The sequence below is a fragment of the Podarcis melisellensis genome, assembly GCF_964234715.1.
Source record: "Podarcis melisellensis genome assembly, chromosome: 1".
In the NCBI taxonomy this organism is placed as follows: Eukaryota; Metazoa; Chordata; class Lepidosauria; order Squamata; family Lacertidae; genus Podarcis; species Podarcis melisellensis.
Genome location: NC_138528.1, coordinates 122310061 through 122334786, shown reverse-complemented (window position 1 = coordinate 122334786; position 24726 = coordinate 122310061). Strand labels below are relative to the sequence as shown.

The 24726-nt window shown below is 42.7% G+C and overlaps 1 protein-coding gene across 2 annotated transcripts in view; it reads left to right on the top strand.

The window, feature by feature from the left end:
- The window catches only part of HECW2 (HECT, C2 and WW domain containing E3 ubiquitin protein ligase 2), a 194730-nt gene that overhangs the window by 34602 nt on the left and 135402 nt on the right, over window positions 1-24726 (top strand). For both annotated transcript variants that reach the window (XM_081902138.1, XM_081902139.1), the window contains exon 2: window positions 19645-19975. In XM_081902138.1, the coding sequence (XP_081758264.1) occupies window positions 19684-19975 (292 nt within the window). In that variant the 5' untranslated portion in view covers window positions 19645-19683. The remainder of the gene's footprint in view (window positions 1-19644; window positions 19976-24726) is intronic.

The following is a 24726-nucleotide window of genomic DNA, read 5'->3' as shown; positions in this document are numbered from 1 at the left end:
ATAATAATATTTTCCTCTGCCTTTACCGAAACCGGGGGAAACATTGAGCAGGTTTTCGGAATGGGTAATGGTTTTGTTCTTGTTCTTTTCTTCATTCTGTAGATTACTCTGAATAATCTTTAGCATGTATGAACACAGTTTATGAATTGCTAATTGCTTTTGGGAAATGACATGGGATGTAACCTTTAGAAGGGAAGGGGGAATAGGTTTCCAAGGGAAACGCTCTCTCACAAGCAATTACACTGTGCCTTGCCGAAAGCTCTTCTCCTCAGATGTACGCTGCGTTAATAAACTGACCATAAGTTTCCTTTAGAAAGGAATTCTTAATAGATTGTTTAACCCTCACGATCAGTCTGGCTGAGCTCATTGTAGAGTGACTGCAACTCAAATACAATGTTTTCTATCTGGATATTGGGTGTGTTCACAGGGGCAAGGGGTGGGAGATTAAAAGAAGAGTAGTGCATTAAAAAAAGCATCTTAAAAAGCAGAGACATCACCTCGCCAACAAAGGTCCGTATAGTTAAAGCTATGGTTTTCCCAGTAGTGATGTATGGAAGTGAGAGCTGGACCATAAAGAAGGCTGATTGTCGAAGAATTTATGCTTTTGAATTATGGTGCTGGAGGAGACTCTTGAGAATCCCATGGACTGCAAGAAGATCAAACCTATCCACATTCTTAAGGAAATCAGCCCTGAGTGCTCACTGGAAGGACAGATCCTGAAGCTGAGGCTCCAATACTTTGGCCACCTCATAAGAAGAGAAGAGTCCCTGGAAAAGACCCTGATGTTGGGAAAGATGCAGAGCACAAGAAGGGGACGACAGAGGACGAGATGGTTGGACAGTGTTCTCGAAGCTACCAACATGAGTTTGACCAAACTGCAGGAGGCAGTGGAAGACAGAAGTGCCTGGTGTGAATCATAGAATCATAGAGTTGGAAGAGACCACAAGGGCCATCGAGTCCAACACCCTGCCAAGCAGTGTGCTATGGTCCATGGGGTTACGAAGAGTCAGACACGACTAAACAACAACAACAGTGCGTCAAAACACTCTCTCTCTGTGTGAGTGTGCAGCACCCAATGAAAAATCTGCTCTGTAACAGTCTGTATCTACTCACTTGATCAAATGCAAAAAGAGAGAGAGAAAGTGTGCTTTTGGTCCAGAAGTGGGGCAAGCCGCCAATAGGGGTGGGGCGCACCGCGAGGCCTTTGTAGTCTGCCTGCCTCCTCCCACTCAGCCGCCTCACATCAAGGGGGGAGGCAGCAGGCAGACAGTTTGGGCAGCACGGAGCCTGCAGGCACCCAAGCCACCGCGTTACTACCAAGAGAGACACGTGGCTCGGGCGCGCTGCAGGCCCCGCAGTGAGTTGTGCCCAGCATTTTGCCACCCCCCTCAGTGGTGATGCCAGGGACGGTCCACACCCACCGCACCCCCTTCCTTCGTCCCTGCTTTTGGTTCCATTGTACTTGTGCAGCAGTAGCACATTTTGGGTAGACTGAGTGTGGGTAGCAACAGATTCTGCCCTCCCCCCCCTCATGCTTTAATTAGAATTCCTGAACATAGCCCCCACTCAGTTTACCCTGAAGGAACTCCTGCAAAGGTCTCTACGTTTGAAGGCCTTTGTTTGAAGAGCCAGTGTGGACTATTAACTTGGGAGACCGGGGTTCGAATCCTCACAAAAGCCTTGAAGCTCAGTGGGTGACCTTGGGCCAGTCATTCACTGTCACTCACAGAGTTGTTTTGAGGGGGGAAACAGAGAGGTGGGCAACCACGTTGACCACCTTGAGCTCCTTAGAGGAGGAAAAGATGGTTGTATCTAAATGTGGTAAATTAATAAATAAGTAATAATAAGTTTGACTTGCGCTCAAATCATTCGTTACTTTACATTAAGCAGAAATAACTAGAGGACCCCGAGTTTTGATTTGACAAACTCTGGTTAGTATTAACCTGAGACTTGGCGGACATTTGTGCATTATTGTTTGTTTAGTATTTTATCTGATCCAAGTCCCTGAGTTTTGTGATTCTCACCCCTCCCCCCAGGAGGTACAGTTATTTACAGTGGTTTACAGTGGTACCTCGGGTTAAGTACTTAATTAGTTCCGGAGGTCCGTTCTTAACCTGAAACTGTTCTTAACCTGAAGCACCACTTTAGCTAATGGGGCCTCCTGCTGCTGCCGCGCCGCCGGAGCACGATTTCTGTTCTCATCCTGAAGCAAAGTTCTTAACCCGAGGTACTATTTCTGGGTTAGTGGAGTCTGTAACCCGAAGCGTATGTAACCTGAGGTACTACTGTATTGCTAAATAAAACATGGTCTTCAAAAAAATATGACAATACTTAAATTTATATCATCACTGCTCTAAGACGAGAATAAAAATCTGGCTATATGCTTATTAATTTGCGTATGTGTTCAATATTTAATTCACAAAATGGAGCTGTAAGAATAAATGACTCCACAGCTTATTAATGCAGAGTCCCTTTTTTCAGAATATATCTGTTCTGTACCACTCCGTGTTTATGTATTATTTAAGCAGGAAAAATATTATATATGACCACACCACTGTTCTGCAAAAGGTTTCACATCCACTGACTGCATCGAGGCTTCTCAGCACACTGTTACTAATAATTTATTTCTTACTCGCTAATGCAGACTTATGAATGATTTACTAGCCACAGCAGGAGAAGGCTACATAATTCGAGAACAAAGCAGAGTAAGGATTTCATTCCATAATGGGTAGTAAACAAAATAACTTAATAACTGGAGTAACCCATTTCCTGCAGTTAGTAATTGAATTTGTTCTGTTTAAGACAGAACATTGGAATTTTATTTTTAAATTAGACATGCCGTCCTTAAAGTGCATCATTCTCTGCCATTTTCTTTCTTTGGGGTGGGGGAAAGGAAGACTGGTCACATGTGTCATTTGGATAGTAGCCCTCCTGGAAATAAGTGAGCACAAAAGATGCCGTTAATACCAAAACTGAATATTATAGCAGAATTGTTCTATAATGAAGCCAGGGAAAACCCCCCTTTTTTGGCAGGGACTGAGCATCCCTGTAGCGATTTGTACCATCTGGAATCTCACAGCCACAAGAACACCCTCTGTATATTGATAAGGCTGCTGTATTAAGTAGACATACTGCAATATAGTTCCTTCCCCCCCCCCCCCCCAGTATAGCCAGTAGTTGGATGCTAGTATTTGATTTGTTCTTTATACTGGATTTTGCCTGAATAACTTTTGTCTGATAACTTTTGTTTGATGATCCAAGAGGAGCTGTTGTACTTGATTTCATGGCCTGATTGCATGGTTGGTACCAGTAGCTGCCATTTCCTCCAACTCATTTCTGCTTCTTTCCCCTATCTTTTAGATAATAAACCAATAATAATAATAATAATAATAATAATAATAATAATAATAATAATAATTTAGACCCCGTCCATCTGACTGGGTTTCCCCAGCCATTCTGGGCGACTTCCAACAAAATATTAAGATATAGTATCAAACATTAAAAGCTTCCCTAAACACAGCTGCCTTCAGATGTCTTCTAAAAGTCTAGTGGTAGTTCTCTTTGACATCTGGTGGGAGGGTGTTCCACAGGCCAGGTGCCACTACTAAGAAGGCCCTCTGCCTGGTTCCCTGTAACTTGGCTTCTCGCAGTGAGGGAACTGCCAGAAGGCCCTCGGCGCTAGACCTCAGTGTCTGGGTAGAATGATGGGGGTGGAGACACTCCTTCAGGTATACTGGACTGAGGCCAGAGAGAAATTTGTTTCTTCCATATTAACTTTCCAGCAAAGAGCATAAAGCCTGAAGAAATCAGTAGTAATTTAATTCGATTGCATAACACTGAACTGCTTTCTCGAACTAGAAAATGAGGCTGACAAATGGGGGGGGGGCATAAATCACAGAAAAGATTAGTGGGACCTGCAACAAATTGTTGCAGCATTAAGTGCTCCTGTTCAGGTTTCCAGACACTCCACCTCCAAAGAACCCTCCAGTCATCATTCTGTGGCTACTGAGCATGCTCAGTCTTCTTTAGGCTTGTGTTGTATGTGCGGCAGTTGTACTGCCCTTGACGTCTGGTTTGCAGCCTTAATCAACCACAAGAACTATACTATTAGCCTATTTTAGACGTACAGTGGTACCTCAGGTTAAGAACTTAATTCGTTCCGGAGGTCTGTTCTTAACCTGAAACTGTTCTTAACCTGAGGTACCACTTTAGCTGATGGGGCCTCCTGCTGCCGCCATGCGATTTCTGTTCTCATCCTGAGGTAAAGTTTTTAACCCGAGGTATACTATTTGTGGGTTAGCAGAGTCTGTAACCTGAAGCGTCTGTAACCCGAGGTACCACTGTACTTTCAGTGCATGGGGCAGGATCACACAAATGGTACCTGCTCTTGACCTCTAGATGTCTGTCTGAAGCTTAGAAAACGATTGCACAAAAGGAACACTATTCATTTGAACCCCCTCAAATGAGTGCTAGGGCAGGGGAGCTCAAACAGTGTACAAAACACCCCCCCCCCCGGCTTTGAAATAATCTACCAAAAAAAAAAAAAGGTTAATGTAAGTTTAATTCTGGAAAAAGTTAAGCAATAGTTTGGGCATCACAGTAAAATGACCGTTATGAATTTAGACATCCTTCCAAAGAGAAATAATTAAGGAAATATTTCTTGTTGCTATAAGTGCGGCATGATTTGTAACATAATTGTGAAGGTGTTTATAATGAGACGCGGGTGGCGCTATGGTCTAAACCACTGAGCCTCTTGGGCTTGCTGATCAGAAGTTCGGTGGTTCAAATCCCCGTGATGGGGTGAGCTCCCGTTGCTCGGTCCCTGCTCCTGCCAACCTAGCAGTTCGAAAGCACAAGTGGATAAATAGGTACCGCTCTGGCGGAAAGGTAAACGGCGTTTCCGTGCGCTGCTCTAGTTCGGCAGAAGTGGCTTAGTCATGCTGGTCACATGACCTGGAAGCTGTACACTGGCTCCCTAGGCCAATAAAGCGAGATAAGCGCCGTAACCCCAGAGTCGTCCACGACTGGACCTAACGGTCAGAGGTCCCTTTACCTTTACCTTGTAATGGTCACCTTATTTTTCTGAGCATGAAGCATATATGCATAGGATTGGGATAAGTAGAGCACTACAGATACTACAGATAATTAATTTACCATTGAAGTGGAAGTAAAAGGAGGGAAAGGCACATTTGAGTACAAGGTTGGTTTTATAGCCTGACATCGTCCAACAATGTGCTTCTAAGACACTGTTTTACGCCAGCTAACAACAACAACAACTTTATTATTTGTACCCCACCCATCTGGCTGGGTTTCCCCAGCTACTCTTGAGTTGGTACACCCTTCTTTTATTTCAATTAATTTTGCAGGTGACTTTCTCTGATTCCCCATCCCACCCCAGCAGAGGAAGTCATAGCTTGGTATTCCTGAATTTGTTGTCCCTTATTCTCACAGATCCTGATGCCACATGCTATAGTGAGATGTGAAAAGAGGGCTATAGTGAGATGTGAAGTATGAAACGGTCTGAGAAGGCGCTGGAAAGATGTTCTAAAAACTAATTTAGTTTTATCTCTCCTTGGACTTTTTCTTGCAAAGTGTAATATGGCACAGTTTATTATTGCATACTAAAAACGACGGGAAGATACTGAAAATCTGCTCTTGCTTTCCTAGTTTTTATTTATAGCACAATACTGAACACGTGCTCTTTGAACACATTCATCTGAGTCGATTCGTATGGTTCTAAGCAGGTAGTGCTAGGATTGCAGGCTACTTTACATATTCACCACCACAGCTGCACAAATGGATTTCATCATCGATGCTGATGCAGTTGGTATGATGGTGGAGGAAAGTAGATAATTTCTTAGGTGGACGAGCAGTTCAGCGCTTGGGTGACTGCTTCTTCACTCTAGTCATACTTCTGGGTAGAGAAGTGGTCAGCTCAAGTTCTTTCTGGAGGGCCTGGAGGTCATAGAATCGTAGGGTTGGAAGGGAGCCCAGGTGTCATCTAGTCCAACCCCCTGCAATGAAGGAATCTCAACTAAATCATACATGACAGATGGCCATTCAACCTCTGCTTTAAAATTTCCGAGGAAGGGGAGTCTACCACCTCTTGTGGAAGTCTGTTCCCTGTCAAGCAGCTCTTACTGTCAGAAAGTTCTTCCTGATGTTTAGTCAGAATCTCCTTTCTTGTAACTTGAATAATAATAATGATATGATGATGATGATTTATTTATATCCCGCCCATCTGTCTTTGTTTCCCCAGCCACTCTGGGCGGCTCCCAACAGAATATTAAAAATGGAATCAAACATTAAAAACTTCCCTAAACAGGGCTGCCTTCAGGTGTCTTCTAAAAGTTGTGCAGTTCCTTTTCTCCTTGACATTTGATGGGAGGGCGTTAAACAGGACAGGCACCACTACCGTTGGTTCAGGTCCTAACCTCTGGAGTAGGAGAAAACAAGCTTGATCCATCTTCCATGTGACAGCCCGTTAGGTATTTGAAGATGGCAACCGTATCTCCACTCAGTCTTCACTTTACCAAGCCAGACATACCCAACTCCCTCAGCTGTTCCTCATAACACTTGGTCACCCTCCAAGATGATCCGAGGAGAGCTGATTTCTCCTTTCAGAGATATTTTAATAAATGAAACAAATGGGGAAACCTCACTGGTAAATGTGGTTTCAACGTAGACGGGAAATCTGTTAGGGCAGGCATGGCCAAACTTGGCCCTCCAGCTGTTTTTGGACTACAACTCCCATCATCCCTAGCTAGCAGGACCAGTGGTCAGGGATGATGGGAATTGTAGCCCCAAAACAGCTGGAAGGCCAAGTTGGGCCACCACTGTATTAGGGGAAACACTGGTAAGAAATCAACTGGTATCAACATAGCTATATTGCTAGGGCAGTTTTTTCTCTCTCCGCCTTTCTCAGAGTCGGGGCTAAAGCTGTTGTCATAACTACATGTAGTTGGGATTAACCTATATTGAACTCAGTGGTATTTCCTTCACAGTAAATGTTGTGGGATTGGTTTTTATGATCCAAAAAGTGCATTGCAACCAGTGTTTACGGGGAAAAGATTTCAAGGGATCCAAGGTACTTGGTGTAAAGGTAAAGTCCAGTTAAGTCCAGTTGTAGACGACTCTGGGGTTACGGTGCTTATCTCGCTTTACTGGCCGAGGGAACCGACATTTGTCCGCAGACAGTTTTTCTGGGTGATGTGGCCAGCATGGCTAAGCTGCTTCTGGCGAAACCAGAGCAGCGCATAGAAACACTGTTTACCTTCCCGCCGGAGCGGTACCTATTTATCTACTTGCACTTTGACGTGCTTTCGAACTGCTAGGTTGGCAGGAGCAGGGACCGAGCAACGGGAGCTCACCCCGTTACGGGGATTCGAACCACCAACCTTCTGATTGGCAAGCCCAAGAGGCTCTGTTGTTTAGACCACAGCACCACCTGTGTCCCCAGTACTTGGTGTAGGATGGACTAAATATCCTCATAAGAATGCCTCTGAAGTTCCTTCCATTGAAATACAGGTTCTACAGTTACTATAAAAAATACGGTTTATGAAGCCTGGAACGATCACCTGAATTGAGCAGTGTGGTTAATATTAACAATGATGTGGGGGAGAAAGGCAGGATCGTAAACCACAAAGTTGGCTTATTTCCTTAAACTAGGGGTGCAGAGTAGTATCCAGGCAGCATGCAGGATCCTGGGGTCCCCACCATTGCAGGTCACTTCAACAGGTGGGCAGGGCTGATCTCATTGGGGTTCGCAACCATTGCTAATCTGCTGATTGTTGCTGCAATATCAGCTTTGGCAGTGATAGAATCATAGGATTGCAGTTGCAGATGACCTCCAAAGGGAACTCCTGAGTGCAGTAGATCCCAGCAGGATTTGTAGCAACTTCTGGTTCATAAAACTAGAATTGCTGGAATACTTTTTGAGTCTTTCTTTTTCTTTATTTTACGAAAATTAACAGTCTCAGAGCTAGGTGAGAGGAGGTAGGAACATATAAACCCAACACACATTCAAGTATTGCTAAACCTTAGTTCAGTGTTGTGTCTGAATGAGGCCATTATGTGTGTGCAGGAACTTAGGAAAGGTTTTGAACTTGTTCCAAAGAATTAAATCCGTTGCAGTGACTCCTTCTGGTTAGATGCATTCGAAATGTTCCATCTGAAGAAAGTCCTTGAAAATATGAGGATTACTCACCTTGAAGAAGATAAATGGGGGTAATAAAGATTGACAGGATTAAGTGGACAGTTTGTAAAATGCAAAAATGCATATAAATGGTATGATAATACTTATTTAAAGTCTTAGGAGGTCAACAACCTATTGATGTGGAAGAAAGAATTTGTGAAAATATTGATGGAGAATTGATAGTCCCCCTTAAGTCTCATATCAAATTGCATATTTCAAAGTCTCTTGCTGGAGATCACAGCATTTCCTATTTATAGCTCCCATGCAAAAGCACTCCCTATATATTTCCCATCATACCTATGCTGTCAGCTTATAGTCTTTTGTAGCATCTATTTCTGGCATCAGTTTTGGAAAACCATTCTGTATTCCATATACACTGTTTGGAGTTTACTTTGGTTTGAATGTATAACACTGTTCAAACACTACTATGCGTGTGTGAGTGGAAGAGAGAGACTTGTTGCTGGCAAACCCAGTTCTCACAAAAATAGGTTGGTCTGCACTGTCCCTACACACATTCAAACTGTTCATGTTAGCTTATAAGCATGGTTTGTGGACTGTACTTTTTTCAGGGTCCTATATACTGTACAGAACATACAAGATACATTTATATTTGACCTCTGACTTGGTTTTTAAGGGTTTACCAAACAGAACCTCTGTCCCTTGGGGAGGGAAGGTGCTCTACAAGTCCTTCTGGGTATCTTCCTCTAACTTCCTGCTGTGGTTTCCAACATCTTTTTTTGCTCCGTGGGGTTCTAAACCTATTTACATCCCCCTTTCCAATTATCTGAAGTTGAAGACTCCTTCACAGTTGTGCTCTACTTAGCAAATGCAATAGCTGTGTTTCTCTCAAATTCTAATTACAGAGAATAAAATTAAATTGAATCCTGCTGCATAACTGAGAATTTACATTTGAACAGAGTGACTCAAGCAGTAGGGTAGGTAGGGCTCAAGCAATTGGTATCCAAAACTTGTATCTAGAGAAGGTACATCTATTGTTTTAGGTTGAACTCAGTAGGGACTATCGGCCATGATAGAGAACACATCTTTCTTACGCATTGTAGGCAGATTCAAGATTGCACATCAATTGCATCCCTAGAAACGGTGGTGACCTACATAGGTATTTATTATTTTTATAGTAACAGAAATAGAAGAAGTTACAAAAGAAAGAATCAGACACTTACAATTTCCCCAAATTTTGAGAACTGTAAACACTAAAGGAAGTTTCAAAACTACGTTTTAATATATTATTGCATTGATTATGCCAGATTATGGCAATTTGTATTCAGTTGGCTTCTTCCACTGAAGGAAGACTCTTTGATCCAGCAAAGGCTTCCATGAGTGGAAGGGCAGGAAATTTTTGCTGTCTCCCCACTCCAGATTACTGCCCCCACCCCCTGAAAATCTCCATAGGGTTGGGAAAACCTTTAGAATAATGTAGGATGTGCTAGAGGCATTGAGGGGTGGGGAGAAGGAATTTGCAAAAATTGTCTTTTTCTGCTTCCCACGCATAGAAGCCTTTTCTGAATCAAATAAATGTGCAGCTAAAGAACGCTACTGGATGCAATATCTTATACATGCATGCATGCATACATACAAACACAATATGTTTTGAATGCAATTTAAATATTTATAAACTTCAGTATACAATGGCTAAATTTTCCATGCTGTTTCACTGCTTCGGATGAAGAGTCATTTCATTTAAAATGCTTCTGGCATAAGTACAGTAAATCAGTGTGCTATCATGAATATGAGTTAGTTTTTCTCCAGTACCACTAAGGTCCACTTCATTTTTATATTAAAATGTACTGTATATTTATTGGTCACTTTGGGTTTTTTTAAGCGGGGAAGCGAAGTAGCCCTCATTGCCCTTAGATTAGCTATGGTAGGAGCCTCAACAGTGCTGCCTAATGGGCAGAGCAATTGCTATATCTGGTTTGAAGTATAATGTCCGCTGTGACCTCTCATTGGATTTCCTACTGATTTCGAATGAGTGGTACATATGTAGCTTTAGAACTAGAAATGCTTCAGGACAGACAGATACATATTCTCCTTCATTTGAGATCCATTTAAATGATTTCATTTGGCTTACTGTGATCAGATTGCTTGATGGAGACTTAAATAGGGATTCTGTGTCACTGTTCAGATCACTGCCTCTTTTGAGAGAGTGGATCCAGTGATGTTTAATTTTTCATGGTGTACATCGTCATAATGGAGGGCTTCCCATCTTTTAATTGGAACGCTGTTTCCTCTGCATAATGATCTTCCTTGCCACGGAGAGGGTTTTGTTAACACATTTCTAATTGTTAATTAATTTGTCTTTCACATAACCTTCCTTCTATTTCTGTTTGCGAGTGTTCTGACCTCTGTTGAGTTGGCAGGTGTTCCTATTGCCCTGGGTGCCAGCTCTGTTGCACGGTTCTCTGTGTTGCTGCCAAGCTATGCAGTGTGATTTTTTTCAGCTTTCATTCCCTTGTGCCACCTCTTCCCCTATCTCAGAGTATGAATGCCTGCTAATGAGTCAACGCCAGAGTCAGCTAGCATAGCCCAGTGAATGCAGCATTTGGCCTGTGACTCGCTTAACATATTTTAGGGGTGGCCATGGGGCAATTCAGTTCCGTACTTGCGAAATGGAAATTAAAGAGAAGAGTTTTTTTATTTTTTTTGCAAGGTGGCTGGAGGTCAAAATTCAGGGTCGGTTGTTTGTAAAATCTACTGAAAGTGAAATGATCAGTTACAGTAAACACAAGCTGACATCTCTTGGCCCGGCGAGGAAGAATTACCCTGCTATTATGTTACAGTGAGAATTTGTTAAAGCTCTTGAGCAGGGGACAGCAACTTTTTTCAGCCGTGGGCCGGTCCACTGTCCCTCAGACTATGGGTGGGCCAGACTTTATTTTGAAAAAAATAATGAACAAATTCCTGTGCCCCACAAATAACCCATATATGTATTTTAAATAAAAGCGCACATTCTACTCATGTAAAAACACCAGGCAGGCCCCACAAATAACCCAGAGATGCATTTTAAATAAAAGGACACATTCTACTCATGTAAAAACACACTGATTCCCAGACCGTCTGTGGGCCAGACTGAGGCGGTGATTGCCTTAGGTTGCCTGCCTCTGCTCTTGAGTATCTTTTCTGTAGCCTTCTTCGTTCATAGTTATACAATAGTTCTTTAAATATGGATCCTTCTTTTTATAGTATGACACTGTGCAGAACAGTATAGGAGCGTGTTGAGCTTGATTTATTTTTCACAAAAATTTGTGAGGAGGTTACACGATGCCACTATCTAGTGGTAGTTATCCTGCTCTTCCCATTGTAGTTTTCTATCACCGAATAAAGTTTTTTTTAGAGGTAGGTGTGTGTGTGGTGGATTTGTTGCTCAAGAGCACCTTTTAACTTGTGTGTGGTTTTTTGGTGGGTTTTTTTTTGTCAGTGTGGCCACTTTCCTTGCAGAGGTGCAGTCTTAATGTGCAAAGGACATATACCAGCATCTACTCAAATGTGTGAGAGTTTTATGCAAGAGTGCAGCTGTTTCTAGAAGTGCCCTTGGCTGAGCCACTGATTTCTAAGTTCTGAAATCTGCTTTTGTGATTCTGTCTCCACCTATATCTTGCATTCCCAGACCTTAGGTTTGCCAGGAGAGAAAGTGCATCATTAGTGCATTTTGCAGTCTTACTAATGTTGTTTTGCACCTGCTTTTAAATGACACACGGACAAGTTTTCTTTTTGGAAGGGATGAATGAAAGCCAGCTCTGGTTCCAGATGTAGCCTCAGACTTATGTGTTCTCTAAGAGATGGCCACCGCAGATTCTCTGTAGATCTTTCCTTTACCATATTTTTCGCCCTATAGGACACACTTTTTCCCCTCCAAAAATGAAGGGGAAATCTGTGTGCTTCCTATGGGGTGAATACAGGCTTTCGCTGAAGCTTGGAGAGCGAGAGGGGTTGGTGCGCACCGACCCCTCTCGCTCTCCAGTCTTCAGGAAGCTATCAGCAAGCCTGGGGAGCCACTGCATGGCCAGTGATAAGGTATTATGGGAGCTGTAGGCTGTAAAAGTCTAGAGGGCACCATGTTCACTACCCCTAGTTTAGATAACATGAAGCATAACTTTGGCCGCCAAACTATTGACCATGTCAATTTTGCTTGGAAACCAAGGTTTTAAAGCTTTTTCACTGCCACTTAGATAAACTTGTAGAAGACGAAAGAGGCTGGCACTTCCAGTAAAGATTTCTGTTTCCATTCATTCAGACCTCTTCTGATTAAAGAAGAAGAGAGAAATGCTCGCTTCAGTTCCTCTGGGGAAGTATAATGAAACATTTTATCTCAGCAACATCTATTCTTGCTCCTTGTCTCTACAGTCCGTGCTAGGAAGGTCTAGGCCAGGCTTCCTCAACCTTTGCTCCCCAGATGTTTTTGGCCTACAAATCCCATGATCTCTAGCTAGCAGGAACAGTGGTCAGGGATGATGGGAATTGTAGTCTCAAAACATCTGGAGGGCCAAGGTTGAGGGAGCCTGGTCTAGGCATTCCATTAACCACCTACACCTGGTAGTAATAGCAAAGTAATAAGCAGAATGACAGCAATTGAATTTGAATCAAATATATAACGAGTGACCAGCAGGCAATATTATTAATTTAGGTGATACTTATAGTGAGTTGAACACGGGTGGCGCTGTGGTCTAAACCACTGAGCCTCTTGGGCTCGCCTGTCAGACCTCGACCTCTGCCCCCAAATCCTGACCTGAGAGCAGCAACATTGCCTCCTGCCATCCGGTCTGTTATTTCTTCTTAGGCATGTGTTGAATGCCCAGGACTTGGATGATGATATTTGCAAGAAAAAAGGTGTCCAATTCTTTACCTGTCATTGAACTTGCTTTTACATTTATTTATTACTTACATTTTATACCCAAATCATGGGCATGAAAACACATTTATGTTGGGAATTCTTACTTTTGCAGCAATATTTTGTCATTTTCCAGAACAATCATTTACTTTTCATTTAAAACATTTCCTTGAAGAAATATACTCCCCAGAATTTCTCTTTCTTTTCCTTTGCTTCTCGTAAAGGTGCTTTCCTACTATTTCACATGAGTGAAACAATATAATATGCTATATATTAATAACTGCACTATCTGGTTTCATACTAATTCGCCTTCTTTGGGAAAATTGCATGTTCCTTTAACATAATTAAAGATTTTAATACTTCTGCACGAACACCTCATACCCTAAGGAGGTTGTATTCCCAGCACTTTTCTGCTATGCTTTCTCTGTTGTTAAAAATACTTTAGCAGTGCAGTCCTATACAGGTTTACTCAAAAGTCCAGCTGAGTTCAATGGGACTTGCTCCCGGATAACTGGGCACAGGATTCCAGCCTAAAAATAATTTGCCGTGATTGTGAAATGCACTGTGTTTCTGTGGGTAGAATTCAAATCCTTGCTTTGCATGGGGTACAGCAGGTTCACGTTCAGAAAATCAGCATTGTTTTTGGATTATAAGACATAAATAGTAATGACCTATAGCAGTAGTCAGTAGCAGGTGACTTGTGGGGTTTCAGAAGCCTGCAGATGGCAGGCTAGCATCAGTGCTGCTGAGGAAGGGAGACAGGTGCTTGGTTGCTGTGAGGCAGGAGTTGCACCAAGCCAGAGAGAAGCTGATGTGTTTATGGGGTGGATGTGGATGCATGCAAGTGGACATGGGTCTGTCCAAATCAGAGAAGAGTTGCAAGGTTTCTAGGTATGACAAAAACCATTTTACTTGTATACTTGCTTAGATATTTATGAATTGCTCTACACCAGTTTCTCTTGGCAGTTACTGAGTGGTGCAAAAACAGCCTCACGGGTAGGCTTTTGGAGAAAAAGAAAATTCCAAAGCCCACCAGTAAGCCATCAGGTATTTCTATACCTGGTGGTGAAAGTCTAGTGGGATTGACTTGAACTCTTTTAGTTCTTGCTGCCTACTAAAATGATGCATTTTAGAGCCAGTGTGGTGTAGTGGTTAAGAGCGGTAGACTCGTAATCTGGTGAACTGGGTTCGCTTCCCCACTCCTCCACATGCAGCTGCTGGGTGACCTTGGGCCAGTCACACTTCTCTGAAGTCTCTCAGCCTCACTCACCTCACAGAGTGTTTGTTATGGGGGAGGAAGGGAAAGGAGATTGTTAGCCGCTTTGAGACTCCTTAGGGTAGTGATAAAGCGGGATATCAAATCCAAACACTCCTCCTCCTCCTCCTCCTCCTCCTCCTCCTCCTCCTAATTAACATACAGTTGCATTGGCACATGTTTCCTTCCCCAGGAAAGAAGCATGTTCCTCTACTGTTGGCTTAGACTGGCAGTGAGACACGTTAAGTGTGAATAGAAGAAATGCAGAGAAGCAATCTTTCTCTCTTGCAGTTAGTCTAATTTTCCACGTTCAAGAGGGAAGAAGAAGAAGAAGAAGAAGAAGAAGAAGAGTTTGGATTTGATATCCCGCTTTATCACTACCCTAAGGAGTCTCAAAGCGGCTAACATTCTCCTTTCCCTTCCTCCCCCACAACAAACACTCTGTGAGGTGAGTGGGGCTGAGAAACTTCAGAGAAGTGTGACTAGCCCAAGGTCACCCAGCAGCTGCATGTGGAGGAGTGGGGAATCGAACCCAGTTCACCAGATTACGAGTCCACCACTCTAACCACTACACCACACTGGCTCTCCACAGAGGGCTGGATCAAAGCTGGCTCCTTTTGGAATAGAATTTATTTATTTTAAAATATTTAGAACCCACCATTCATTTATGCAGATAGATGAGGTGCAGAACATAAAACAAAGTAAAAACGAACTGGGTGATGAAATCAACAGCAAGGTGTGCAAACGTATGACATCTTTGATGACGTCATGCTATGCAACTGTCTATGAATTTGTTAAATACTAGCAATAACAACAAACAAGTAAGGCAGCTAAAACCAATGGAGCTCATTTGGTAAGACTTACAAAACTCAAAATGCCTGGGCAAATAAAGACATCTGAACCTGGTGTCGAAGTGACTTTGCAATTCGCATTCCCCATGTGTCCACTCATCTCTAGTTCTGTGGAAATATTTTGTCTGGAACAGGATCAAACGCTTTCCTGAAATCAAGATCTACATTGTTCACTGCACCCTTGGACAATGAGATTGGTTTCAGCCAACTCTTTCCATTGCATGTAGGAGTTTACTTCAACACATGCAGCATAGCCAGTGCCAAAGACTTAAGGCATCCGTTTATCTTGAGAGCTTTCGTGGAACCCTCTCCCACTCCATTGTAATATAAACTAGTAGTAATATAAACTAGTAACACACATTTCTGATCCCCTGCTTCTTGGCGAAATTCTGCTGGAGTAAACCAGACCTCCGTTGAGAACAGTTCCTTTCGCTTTCCAAGAAAATGGGAAGAACGAATGGCAACTTATTCCACTCCCATTTCCTTGACCTGATTCATATTTAATATATTATGATTGACATATATTGTAACTAGAAATAATATACACCAACCAAAATGTGCTTGTGTATTATTCCATGTCACTTCTGTCCATCAAGCTTATTCCTCTAATAAGCTTTGCCGAAGATGTTTTGGACTACAACTCCCATCAGCTTCATTGCTGGCAACTGACAAAGAGATTCCGGCTTCAAAGAGATTCCTGCATAAGGAAGAAATTTATTCAGTGACACTAATGCATATAATAAAACAAAGAGGGCAATGTATGAACTCAAGGGAAATACTTTTCCTCTTCACAATGCTGAATTTTACCTATAATATTACACTGGTCTTCCAAAGACAAAATGAAGCAGCACTTTTCACGTGGGAAACATTTCTGCTATTAAATAATTTATACTGAGCTTTCAGTATGCTCGTGATCTATAGTCTTCATTTCAACTATCTTCTGCGTTGGGTTAGTGGGTCTGAGAAGCAGCAGAGAAATGAGATGAGCCACAGCTTTTCTTAAAGCAATTCAGCAAGTCAATAAATGACTTTGTAGACTTATTACATTTATATCCTACCTTCACTACCACATTGTTCAAGATGGCATATATATGCAATTCCCCGCCCCAACCATTCCCCCCCTCTCAATAGTTCTGTGAGGTCTGGTAGACTGAGAAGCAGTGACAGCCCGGTGGTTATGCAGTGAGCTTCATGACTGATTGGGGATTTGAATTTCAGTTTTCTAATCTGACACCCTGCGACTCGGGTGGCGCTGTGGTCTGAACCACTGAGCCTCTTGGGCTTGACGATCAGAAGGTCGGTGGTTCGAATCCCCGCGACAGGGTGAGCTCCCGTTGCTCGGTCCCAGCTCCTGCCAACCTAGCAGTTGGAAAGTGCAAGTAGATAAATAGGTACTTCTTCGGCGGGAAGGTAAACAGTGTTTCCGTGCGCTGCTCTGGTTTCAGTGCGCTGCTCTGGTTTCAGTGTTACGTTGCGCCAGAAGCAGCTTAGTCATGCTGGAAAAACTGTCTGCAGACAAACATTGGCTTCCTCAGCCTGTAAAGCAAGATGAGCGCTGCAAGTGGACTTAACTGTCAGGGGTCCTTTACCTTTTACCTAATCTGACGCCCTAACCCAGGGATGACAAACATCCATCTGATGGGACAAATGCAGTTTACAGAGACTTTGAATCTGCCCTGCAGTCTCCTCTTCTTGGTCCTTTTCTCTGCTTAATGCACAAACAGGACCTTTCCCCCTCTTAAATCTAATCTCTCTCTCTCTCTCTCTCTCTCTCTCTCTCTCTCTCTCTCTCTCTCTCTGTGTGTGTGTGTGTGTGTGTAGAAATTTTCAGAGATAACAACTGGTTCTCAAATTCACTCCATTGACCCACTATTAGCTTTGTGCAGTTGTACCTCCATGCATTTATGGCTTCTTATGCATGTACGAGTTGCCCATATGCATGTTTTATAACCTGCATTTTTGTTAGAGTACAAGCGTCCTGTACAGCTAGGGTTGCTAGGTCAGGAGGAACCCAGACCCTGATATTTCAGGGCCCAAACTTGAGATCGGGGGGTGGTGGTGTCTGGGGGCGGGCCCTGGAGATTGAGGGGAGCAGAGGCAAGTAGGAACCCCCCCCCAAACCATGTCTGTGCAGTAATTTGCGGCCAGCTCCTGCTGGGCTGAAGCTTATAAGCTGCATGCATGGCCATCTTAATTGTTTTTCTTTAATTAAAGGCACTCATGCCCACTGGAGAAAAAAGTGCTACACCTGCTACCTGGGGAGGGCAAGGCAAACCTGGAGACTTCAAGTCAGACCTAGGGAGGTCTGGCAACCCTATGAAATTTGTGGGTGTATACACCCTGCGAAAAGAGACTCGATGCGCAGCAGCCATATGGGGTGGACAAGGCCTGTTAATATTTATCTGTCATGAATTTGCAGTTGTACATAGAGGTGTTTTTTTATTATTATTCTAATCTAGATGAATGTTGGCTGTTGGTTTTTGAGGCTGTCTTTGTGTCAGTGGAGCAATAAGCCAATGGTAGCTTTGCATGAGAAGAACCACCTGTCTCTGCATTCATAGCCAGAAAAAATGGATGACGTGGAAGTATGATTACCTTTAACTGGCTGGGTGACAATATGAGACCTGCAGAAATTTGCAAGATTGCTTGTGAATGCAGGGGGAAGACTTGGGAAGAAAAAGAGTTTTTTTTATTATAAAAAAGTCTTAATTCACAGCCTACATTGGGGGGGGGGGAATTCCTGATATCCTCCCAAAATGAAATTAATGCAGGCTGCACCATTATGCTTATACTGTTATGGAGGAAGTTACAGCTACCTTTGCAATCTTTCATGAATTGCCAGACAGTTCAGAAGGCAGCCCGTAAATCTTATTAGGAGAGAGCCGCATTCGATTTTGCTGGGAAATTTAAGATTGATTTCTAGTAAATGGCATTTACAGGTGGTATTTACAGTTAACGTGTAACAGTTTTGCATTATAAACTATGACATAATGTGTTGGGAGTTGAATTTCCCCCTGCTTGCTTTTATTGTATCGTGTTTCTCCATTTAAAGACTTAAATAGTGTTAAGAGTTTGTGGTTGCCAGACCCCTCAGATCCCTGGATCCAGCAAGTGTTAAAAGCTAACCAAGCCAGGCTAGCTTCCTGGACCCCTGGATCCGGCTAGCTTCCTCATGAGGTGGTCGCCTGGGGTGATGGCCTATTAAGATAACAAAGGAAATAGGGCTCTGTGTGAGAGAACAAATGGGTGGAGACCCTCTCTCAACTCAGAGATAATTAGAATCACAGAGGCAGAGTTTGAGGTAGAGTTTGGGGGCTGTGGTGTGAATTAGAGGCAAAGGAGCAAGCTGGAGAGAGGGGCAGAGCACAGTGTTTGATTGTGTTTGAATCCAAGGCTGTGGCTATGGTGGAAATGAGTTGGTTGCGTTCGGGCAAAATAATAAGTTGTGGTCAGGGCTCCTCCCCCCCCCCCCAGCCGGAGCTCACGGGAGCTCAGCTCAGCACCTCTCAGGTGGGTTCCATTGCCATTCTAAGAGAAAAAGGGAGAAGATCATGATGAGCTTCAGCCCCTCTTTTTTAGAAAAACAGCACTGGTTGTGGTTGATCTGTATATCATAGCTGTTGATCTTTCACATGCCTTTGACTCCTTCAACTGGCAGGGCCTATGGGAAAACCTAGCAGTTATTTTGTGGGATTAAACAACTGCATTTTCTTATGCAGCAGCTGTAGTCTCAATACTGATGTCGAAATGCTAACATAATTTCCTGTGTGCAAGGTGGGATTAACGCAGCAGGGGGAGAGATTTTGTGCCAGCTGTTTGCCATTCATTTTACCAGCCTATTCTGCCCCCTCAATACTCTGGCAACTCATTCTGCTGCCCATAGATACCAGCCTTGTATGTGCATGTGAATACTGTATAGCTTCTTTTGGGGAGAAATTAAGGCGTGATAAAAGTAGCTTCTTCCCAGGAAAAATCAGCAAGGCATAAACTCAATAGGTGATGGAACACTTTGTGAACATGGTTAAAGCTGGGATTTCCACGCTGTTTTAGGAACATCTGTTTTTCCTATTTTGAAATGCACCTTCTCAAACTACTTCCCCACCCATTTGCTGCACTGGATACTGGTCACTGCATTCACTGCTGGACTGAAAGCCAGCTTACAAGATTCCTATGGACTCTACTAGTGACTTTAATTGACCTTTATGGGAAACATAGTGTTGACAATTAGCAGTTTTAAGGACCAGTAAAGAGGATAATTTTGAGTGATTTAACTGGCCTGGTGAGCTTGGGTACGCCAAAATGTGAGCAGAAATTTATTTGGAAAATATGTGTTTTCTTTGTGAAAAGCCATTTTTGGGGTATTAACGGTGAAAGCTTCTCTCCACAGCCTTTAAAAAACAACAACAACCAAACAGTTTAGCTCTCCTAATCAAGTTTCTGATCTCAGCAGATGTACAAGAGAGTTTGTATGTTGACGTTTGCGTTTTCTTCTTTACAGCTCTCTATGTGAAACCTCGCCTGTGAAAACAAGCTCAAGATGACCAGCTCAGCCAGGGAACATCTGCTTTTTGTGCGACGGAGGAATCCCCAGTTGCGATACACACTGAGCCCTGAGAACCTCCAGAGTCTGGCATCTCAGGGCACCATGCCTGAGAACATGAACCTTCAACGTGCTAATAGTGACACTGATCTAGTGACATCTGACAGCCGCTCTAGTTTGACTGCAAGCATGTATGAATACACCCTAGGGCAGTCTCAGAACCTCATCATTTTCTGGGATATTAAAGAAGAAGTGGATCCCACAGACTGGATAGGACTTTATCACATTGGTAAGCAAAGAGCTTTCATTCCAGTTGTGCCCTGGCGTGCTCCTCCTCCGTCTTTCTTTAAACAAATGGGAATGGTTAGGTAAAGATAACACAGTACAAGGTTTTCCAGTGATTCGTGTAAAAACATGCTCCACGTTATCAAAGCTTTGGGTTTGTCCTGATCTGATAGCTACGGAAAAGCTATCTTCTTGATTGCAGAAAATACGTTGTGCTCCAGCTCTTTCTATTCTTAAATACGCTTGGTTGCAATAACGCTTAGAAGTTCAAAAGGTTGGCTCCTTTCTGTGGAAATAGGATGAAGTTTTAGCTTTCTTGTAGCTTTAACTTGGCATGCTTCGGGGGGGGGGGCAGGGAGCCATGGAAATAACTTCAAAATCACAGGAACATATTTTTTTTTACAATGCTATTTGTTAACGGTAGTGTGCTGTTTACGAAACTTGTCCATAAGCTATGTTCTTGTAGTTTCAGAACCAGGGTTTACTTATCTTGTGTATCTACACTATAGAGTGCTTAGCTTATAATCCTGAATCCACGTACGCAAGATATGAATCAGTGTACAGAGCTACTCCTCTTTTACACCCTAAAGTTCGTAGTAACTTAAACTGATGCAGCTGCAGTGCCAGAGTGGAGCAAGCTGATCTGTTCCATTTTAACTACTTAGTACCTTTATTGGAAAGATGGGGACCAGCTAGTACTTAACTGTCTGGTTTAGCTGACCTTTGAGATGATGCAAACAGGATAGATTCCACTTCTGCTCCACTCAACCGCTTCAGCAACATGCCCCAGGTTCTGTTTATGCTGTGAACAACTTTAGAAACCAGCATCTCATGATCGGTGGCTGGTGCTAATAAATTTTGACCCATGCTGACCTTTGCACTTTACCTACACATTTAACGACTATCACTACTACTACTTCCTATTTATTATTATTTACAGTGGTTAGTCACTTTGCATAAAGAAGTCTCAAAACGATTTAACAAGACTCGACAGCGCATCTTACCTGGTTGTTGACTACACCATATCGGCTTAGGTTGTTAGCTGTGTGTAGTTAAAGCAATTTTTTTGAGGCTGCTTTTGCATAAATGGTTAGCACAATAGATACACAACTGTTCATTTGTCATGCATTGTCTGAGTCTCTTTCCTTGAGATTTGCCTGTCCGTAACAATGTTGTTGGAAACATATCTATGGTACCTGGGAAAATGCTGTACTTTCCTTAGCTAACTGATCCGCAGATATAACTAGTGTCGTGCTGCACTGGTTGTGCTGGTATTTGCAAGGGGGCTCTCTGGAAAGTTCTTGTGGGATTCCACACAAAGCTCCACAGGATGCTTACCTTCTAATAAAGCTGTGGACTTCTCATTCCCCTTGCCCAAGGGAACACATCCCGTGCCAACTGCACAATAACATAGTGGCTGGGCATTGCAAATTCTCTTATGCAGATCTTATCTCAGCTGTGAGCTAAGTGGCCTTCAACTCCAGTCCTTTCACCCTCAACCTCTCTATATTCACTATGGGTGTGGTGGGGTTGATAATACTACTGACTTACATTACAAGGCTTTTGCAAACATTGCTGAGCAGAATTCATTTATTTGAATATTTGAAATGCTCACTCATATAACTGTTCACACTCTTATACTTTTAAAGTGTGATTCCTTCCCCACACTTGTCATCCTGTGCATTTGCCCTATAGGTGGCGCTATGGTCTAAACCACTGAGCCTCTTGGGCTTGCCATTTGTAAGGTTGGCTGTCCGAATCTGCACGACAGGGTGAATTCCTGTTGCTCTGTCCCAGCTCCTGCCAACCTAGCAGTGCGAGTAGATAAATAGGTATTGTTGCATAGGTAAATGGTGTTTCCGTGCACTCTGGCGTCTGTCCTGTTGTCCCGTTGCGCCAGATGCAGTTTAGTCATGTTGGCCACATGACCTGAAAAAGCTGCCTGCAGACAAACGCCGGCTCCCTTGGCCTGAAAAGCAGGATTAACACTGCACCCTATGGTCGATTTCGACTGGACTTAACTGTCCAGGGGTCCTTTACCTTTTTACCCTATAGGGTAAAAGCTTTTGCTGTCTAAATGGACTGAGGGAATATGAAGTTAACTTCACTCAAGTAGTGAAAAGTTCAATAAGAAGCATTTGGATGAAAAAGATGGCTTTTCTACCTCTCAGCATCATGTGCTGGTATTCTGATTTTCAAAGAATGAGCTTCATTTACAGTCAGACTAAGGCACTTGGATCTGTTTTTTTTCTTTGTTTCTGCAAGTTGCATACATTACATGCAGCTTGCCTTACGCATAAGAGAGTTTGAGATGCCAGGATAATGCAGCAGTTCAGATGTAATTTTTTTCCATCCAACACTGGAGAGCTGTTTGACAGCGATGTTATTAGACCAAGGAAAATTGTTTACTTCCTAGTTCACAAAAATAAGTTAATTCTTGTGGTGCGAAGGATAATCGATTGTTTCCTTACCACAAAATAAGCATAATTATCAATCACCCTCAAACTGTTTGACAAATGATACTTTAACCAAAATGAAGGACAAGGGCATCTGCCATAGGGTTTTTGTTTTTGTTTTACTAGAACTAGTTACATGCTTAATGTAATGTTGCAGATTTGTCTCTTCCATTCTCTTCTATATCTTCCTGTAGGCATTTAACTCAACTGGTAGGGGTTGATGTTATGTACAATATGCTTCCAACTCTTCACCATCATCAAAGAGAAGCATTCTCTGATGTGACAGAAATAGACAGAAAAACTGGTTGCTCTTCTCCACAGGAAAGTTAATAGCTTAACCTTCCGAGAAATGATATGAAAGAGAGAAATCCACTGTAAATCTTCCATTTGCTCAGTTAACTACAATAGATTTTATCCCCTTCCTTCGAAAGGTTATTTTCCTGCCGTCATTAGTTGCTTCTTGGTTAAAGTGGCAGTGGGATATTATGAATGTTAGTAACACAAGCTTATTCCCTTTTCATCAGATCCAGTCAGCAGGAGCGTTTTCTTGATTCTTTTATAGGTAAAGGAGCTTGTTCCTTAAAAGGCACTAGCAGCTCGCTTTGCACTATAACCTGTTGATATTTTATCTATTTGTTTATCAGGCTTCCTACCTGTCCTTCGCCGCAGTGCCCCAGGGTAGGTTATAACAATACAATATGCAATATAAAAACAGGTAAAATAATTAGCAAATAAAAAGGTAAAACTGCTGATCAAAAACAGAGCTGTATAGATTCAGCAAAAGAGGTGGATCTTACAAAACAAAATACCGTAACTGCAAAAGGTGTGGGTCAAGAGGTACATTTGTGCAACAAAGATGCTAGATGCAAATCTGTGTGGAAGGAGTTCCAGAGCTGAGGTGCTCCTGCAGATAAGGCCCTCTCCTTTGCCACCAGACCCAACACTTCTGTGGGCGTCGGAAGCACCAAAGGTACCCTTTGCTGGTCTTAACACCCAAGAGGGTCTGTAGGGTGATAGTCAACAGGAAATATATGTATTGCATTTTGATTACAGTGGGAAAGTGGCAGCTTAAGTATTAAGGTTTTCACTTGACTGCTGATAGTGGATGGATTCCAACTGGTGCCATTCCATAGGAGGACTTTTGATTCACTGGAAGCAACCACTAATGAAAGAAGTCAGGAGAAGTTTTTTGCTGATTTGTTTTCACAACTGCAGCCCCCACCCCACCCCCGGTGCCCCTTAAAAATCAAGTCCAGAAAGTTGTGGGCCCCTCCAGAACAGCGTGTTAAGATGGCGTGGGAGGCAGCAGGGGAGCTGCCAAAAGTGTTGATTTGGGACATGTATGTGTCCTGACTTGCAACAACAGGTGGCATTCAACAAAGTTTTACTCAGAATAGACCTGTTGAAATTAAAGGACCCAATTTAGTCATGCTCATTAATTTCAGTGGATCTGCTCTGAATAAAATTTAGTTGAACACCACCTATAGGAAGCTGCCTCATTCAACTTCGCTGTGGCCGAGCACATATTCTTTTGTCTTGTGGAGTTACCTGCTGTGTGTGCACCTAAATTTTATGCTGGTGACACATTCACATGTATTGTACTGGGATACATCTGCAGGGACTCTCCTGTTTTCATTGTGAAGATATTCTCTGTGCTTAACATTTAAGGTACCCACTACTGTTTCACTTCTCCCTCTCCTGCAATATATCTTTACTGGACAACAGTCCATGCTAAGAAGAAAATTATTGAGTCACCACAGTCTTAGTAATTGAGTTTTTCAGTAATTGAGTTAAATCTTCTTTTAATTAGAGATCTGTTATGGATGGGGATTTTAAAAAAAGAAGTCCAGAAGATGATGAACTGGCATTTTACTGAAGGTTGATGCTTCTCGCAGGTTTATCAGGTTTCCATATGGATTAGTCAGTCCTGTCTGTCTTGGTGGAATACAATCAGGAAAGAACTCTAGGTTCAGCAGTACGTCTTATCAGCCGTTGGTCCCAGGTCTCAAAATTCAGACACAACAGCATTCTGAGCCCTGGCAAAAGGGCTACAGAATTAGAAGTGTAAAATTGCTGGGCAGCAGCCAAATGTTCTGTACCAGTGGGACCAGCAGAGGCAGCGAGGTGCCCTTCCAGAAGTGCTAACCTTTCTTTGATTAAACTCAGTCATTTCTATTTATAACTTGACATTGATAGGTATGGAATATCCTATGTATTTGATCCCATTTGTTTCCTAGATTTTACTTGGGGGGGGTGATCTCCTTTACTTTTATGCTGACTTGAGTATTAATTTTAGGAA